Raw genomic sequence first — 5,366 nt, 5'->3', positions numbered from 1 at the left:
ACTTTAACGAAAAGCACCCGGTACTATTCACTTTAACGAAAAACCACATTTTTACACTAAAAAGTCAATCCTGGTACTATTCACTTTACCCTTTGTTTTGTCCTTATCATTAAAACTCAAAGTTTTCAAGTCTTTTTCATTAGTTTTCCTTTTGTGCAATTAGCTACCTAGGCTAAGCTAGTTGATTATATATCATTCTCCCATATCCTTTTCTTACTGTGATCAAATGTACACGAGAGAGTGGGGAGAGCAGAACAGGAAAGAATTCTTATTAAAATTGATCATAAACCACAATAATGATTCCAAAGACTCCCTTTTTGACCATCACAATATGACAAGAATTTGTATTTTAAACTAAATATTTCCTATCATTACATTCCTGTACTGATTAAGAAATAGGTTGATAAGTTTCCGCACTAGTTTGAAAATCCAACTTCTAAGCATTACCATTTTTTTATTTATCAAATCATCTATCAGCATATATGTTACTGTTAACTTATTATTTGATACATATAAAAATAGTTTGTTTTTTACCGAAGTGAAATTACATTCATAATTTAATCGCGAAAAGCCAACACAACTTTCTTAAGTTTCAACAATCACATTCACAAAGAGACTATATACAGATATATGCAGCAACCATCAAGCTCGGCTGAGCCGAATGCATCAAACAGAAAGTAATTTTAAATTACACCCTCAAATGGAATAAAATAGGCTTTGACTAAAAGAGGTACACATTTGAAATTTTGAATAAAGTGCTTTTGATGAACAAAGCTTCGTAAATAAATTCGATCAATGTAGCACTACTGTTTGAAAGATATTAGAGAAGAATCAACTTTGCAGAGGTAGAAGAGAAGATGTTGAGAAAAAAATGAGTGATGATCGAAAAGATGATCATTTAGCTGTCCAATTGGTGGTCCAAGAAAAGAGTCCTTGCTGGTACATAGAAAATTCCATGTTCCAAACAACTTTACTGGTTAATTTTCCTGCAATTGATTGAACAGAAAATCATATAATACCAAGTATGTGCACGAATGGTATATGTTTATTAAGTGGACCGACTTTATTCATAAACTATTGTCCAAATGGTAGACAAGAAACAGCCCTATGTCAGTTAAGGCTGGAAAAAATTCCCGAAAATTCCGAATCAAATAAAAAAAAATTCCGATCTCAAACCAAAATTTTTGAAGTTTTCGGGTTGAAATTCGGAACCAATCTTGAAATTTCAGAGGGATTCGGTATTGTGTACTCAATCTTTTGGTAATCCCATACCAAACTGAAAATAAATAATATATATATTATTATACATTTGAATTGTTGCTAACTACTAGTAGCAATATAATTGGTGTTGTCTAAAGTAACCATATCCTTTATCACCACATTTGCCGGTACGAACCTCCCACAAATGTGTCTATTTCTTCAACACAAAATCAAAAAATTGTATTGTTAGTTTTCGAACATATTAGGTTTGTGACTTTTTTTTTACTTTTGGGTTTGTTACTTATTTTATTTTGGTTGCATGTTAATTTAACTTGATATGAATGATTGCTATTTCAATTTGTATGAAATTTGGAAATATCAAACTATCCCGAAATATTGAAAATATTTTCAATATTTCGAGAATTCTGAAAATTGAGAATACTGAAATTTTTGTTTGGGATTAACCTTCAAATTTTCATCCTAAAAATTTTCAATTTGGGATTCAATATCCCATTTTTGATTTGAAATTCTATACCGAACCATCCCTAATGTTAGTGGTGATGGAACTTTTGGTTCAAAAGAAGCCAAAGGAGAAAAGAAAAATAAGGCTTTTCTGTAGCTTGGGAAATTGATGTGATTCTTAATATTTTAATCTAAAAGTTTGGCCGACAACAAAGAGGGAAAGTGTTGCGATTCTTAAGTAAATGAATTCTTTTTTATGGAGAACCCTTTTAATTTTAACAAACAATGGGGGCAAACGTGCAAAATCCAGTCCTATTTATAGCATAGCAGAGAAGTGGATTGGTCTCTTCCTGTGATGTTTGAAATAATCCTTCAAAAGTTTTAGACAGAGAGAGAGAGGTGTGAGAGAGACGAGAAATGGCTTTTGCTTGTCTCTTCGCTCGGTAACTCCCAAAAGGCTTTTAATAAAACCATCCCAAATTTGTCAGTACATATTGGCCGTTTCACGACCAAATTACGCAAAAAGCAAAGGCAAAGCAAAACGTAACTGCTTTTGCTTCTTCCTACTTCGTAACTTTCCCGGTCAGTTTTCAACTTTTTCATTTTCTTTTGGGGTCTCCAATAATGTCCTCCTCCGAAATGGCGGACCAGCAGTTCTTCTCCGAGCCATTCTCTCCCCTCTCGGACATTGACCTCCTCCAACTCCAAGCAATCTCCGACCAGCAAAGCCATCAAAACGCAACAGACACCACCTCAGAAATGGCGGACCTACAGTTCTTCTCCGAGCCATTCTCTCCCTTCTCGGACATTGACCTCCTCCAACTCCAAGCAATCTCCGACCAGCAAAGCCATCAAAACGCAACTGACCATAACTCTCCGTCTCTCCTCTCTTCTTCTCCCCCAAGTTACCAGCTCGAAACTCTAAGCCTTTACCGGCAAACCCAGTTGCACCAAACGGAACAAAATTGTCCAAATTTGCCAATTGGGTGGCCGAATTTATCTCTTTTTGATGCTCAGGAGGTTAAAACTGAAGAATTTCATCAAGTTCTTGAGCCTCATAGCTATGGCGGGGCGGAGAATGTCGCAAGGTTTATTCAGAGGAGCTACAGCAGCAAATGCTTTGATGGAAATAATAACAAGCCTAGATTTTACTTCCAGCCGAGCTTTGATTCTCTCATGGAGTCCCCAAGTTTTCAGGACCAAGCTTTGAGCTTGAGCTCTCCGGAAAGCCGCCTTTTGCCTGGTCAAATGAGAAGGGTATCCAGCACTGGTGATTTGCAAGTCAGATTACTCTCCAGAATTTTAATTAATTTGCTCTGCGTTTGTTTTGATTTAATCCATGTTTAATTAAAATCAAAACCCATGTCTTATTTTTTTTGTTTTCTCCATTTATTTTGGTAGAATTTGCGAACAAATCGTGCTCCCAGAGAGAGCTCAGTGATGGAAGAAGCAGCTGCAAACTTCAAAACGGGGAGGTACAGTGCAGAAGAGAGGAAAGAGAGAATCTCAAAGTACAGAGCCAAAAGGTCACAGAGAAACTTCAACAAAACAATTAAGGTAATTAAACATATAATTATTACATAAATCCACTAATTTTTAGGTGTTAAATTAGATTATTATTGTGTTTAAATCTTAATGCGGGTTGTTTGTTACTCTATCTATATGAAAAGTATGCATGTCGAAAAACACTAGCAGACAAACGACCCCGCATACGTGGCAGATTTGCACGTAACGACGAGACCGGTGAGATTCTCAAAGCTGCATGTTCAAGTACCAGAGAAGAAGACGGAGATGAGCTCTGGGTAAAAATACTTTCTGTTCACATTTCAGTATTTGTTAAATTTCCTCTGTTAAACGTGTACCAACAAGTTTGAACAACTAAAGCTTTTTTTTTCCTCTAGCCATTAGACAACGGCATTGTACTATCTATGTTGTTAGACTGAGAATTCAAACGCATTTAGTTCAAATTTATAGAATTTAGCAATTTATCTGACAACGCAAGTCTAGCAATATAATATTATCTTGTGTATACTTGTTAAGCGATATTATGACAACGGGTTAAAAGTTTGACCATATAAACTATTAAGGTAATTAATCACAAACTTACATAGTAACATAATATTGATCAATTACCTTAAAATATAATTTGTGAGACTATGAATCTGTACACAATGGTCATGTTACTCTTGCATGAAGGTGTGATTTACGTTTATTGTTCACAGTTTGATAACTATAAGTCTAATAAGAAAATATTACTCTGTATATACAATTTCGTTACTTTTTTGTTTGATAAATTTTACAATTTCTATTATTGCAATAACGTAGAGTTAATGAGGTTAATTTTGTGCAGGTTGAAGGGTTCAATGTAGAAGAGGAAGAGATGAATGCAACAGTAAGAGGAGGAGGAGGAGGAGGACAGTTTATGAGCAATTTTGGAGCTACCCAGCTTCAGTACTATGGATGTTGAGTTTTGATAAGTGAGCAAAAGGTATTTTACTTTTTTTGGGGGCCGGGGTTTTCTAGAATATTTAGGTTTAGACCACAACATGGCTAAAAAGTCTTTTTGTATAAAAGCAAAAGAAGAATCAAAGAGTTTTTCACCAAAAAAAAAAAAAAAAAAAAAAAAAGAAAGAATCAAAGAGTTTCTTTTGCTTTTCCTTTTTCTATTTAGTGAAATAAAACACCTTTTGTTAAGCTCAATGCTGCAGTTGGGTAGTTGTATTGTAGGTGGTAGAATATTTAGGTTCGAATCATTTATAACTCCTCTGTATATGTGTGGTAATGCATAATATAATCTAATATTTTATGTCAACGTCAATGTCAATGTCAATGTTATGGTAGTTTCAATTTCACATGCCTGTATATCTTCCTTGTAATTCTTATCATCAAAACAAAGTGGGTGTATATTGGGTTACTTTTAGCTGCGCTTTTGGAACTTAATTTTTATCTTATTTTGTCCCTGGTAAGAAAACTCATCACTCTACTCTTTAAAATTTAAAATTTTTTTCCCTTGAACTTATGAATTCTTCTTCCTGAAACTTATATGTTGTCTCCTAAAACATATATGTTACATGTGCAATAAATTTGATTATAAATCTTGTTTATGTGTTAATATTCAACAATTAGAAAATATTAAATTAAAAAAAATTGAAGAGATGAAAAAAAATAAAAAAGCATTGATTAGTCTGATGCACCCAAGTTGAACCCACATAAGAGATTAACATATATAAGGTAATGTGAAGCAAATTTTGAGTTTTACAAAGACGATTTTCAAGTTTCAGGGGGCAAAATGGGATCAAATTAGAGTTCAGAGGGGAAAGTGTAGCAAACTTTGAGTTCTATGGAGTAAAGTGACAACCTTTAAGTTACAGGGAGTAAGTGAAATTAAAATCGAATTCCAAGGGGCATAGCTAAAAATAAGCCATTTATTTGTTCACTACTTTTAAGTGATGATGAGAATCACTATAGTGTTGATTATTGTCATATGAGTATGATTTAATTTTTCTACGGCAAAAGATTAATATAGGGAGAATGATAGCTACCTTCTTCACTTTCCTTCCCCACTTTCCTTCTCCCTAAATTTATGTATTAATTATGTTTGAAACTTTTTTCTTCTCTTTCCACTAATGCCCTAAATTAATTCCACATGTCAACCAAATTATCAAATTATCCACTAAAATTTGACAAATCTAATTAATTTAACT

General features: G+C 33.8%; 1 protein-coding gene across 1 annotated transcript; it reads left to right on the top strand.

The window, feature by feature from the left end:
- The first annotated feature begins 2,031 nt into the window (after positions 1–2,031).
- Positions 2,032–4,480, top strand: LOC126598333 (uncharacterized). The gene is made up of 4 exons (XM_050264689.1): positions 2,032–2,943; positions 3,064–3,219; positions 3,333–3,464; positions 4,013–4,480. The coding sequence occupies exons 1-4, from the start codon at positions 2,287–2,289 to the stop codon at positions 4,127–4,129; spliced, it is 1,062 nt and encodes a 353-aa protein (XP_050120646.1). The 5' UTR covers positions 2,032–2,286; the 3' UTR covers positions 4,130–4,480.
- Positions 4,481–5,366: the final 886 nt, after the last annotated feature.

Source organism: Malus sylvestris, chromosome 14, assembly GCF_916048215.2.
Source record: "Malus sylvestris chromosome 14, drMalSylv7.2, whole genome shotgun sequence".
Taxonomy (NCBI): Eukaryota; Viridiplantae; Streptophyta; class Magnoliopsida; order Rosales; family Rosaceae; genus Malus; species Malus sylvestris.
Note: the sequence above shows the minus strand (reverse complement) of the source record. Positions and strands in the feature narration are given on the sequence as shown.

Bases quoted from the DNA above. Each gene is read 5' to 3' on its own strand.
- LOC126598333 (XM_050264689.1), top strand. From the start codon at position 2,287: ATGTCCTCCTCCGAAATGGCGGACCAGCAGTTCTTCTCCGAGCCATTC. The intron at 2,944-3,063 runs GTCAGATTACTC...TTATTTTGGTAG, and splicing joins CCAGCACTGGTGATTTGCAA to AATTTGCGAACAAATCGTGC. The intron at 3,465-4,012 runs GTAAAAATACTT...AATTTTGTGCAG, and splicing joins AAGACGGAGATGAGCTCTGG to GTTGAAGGGTTCAATGTAGA.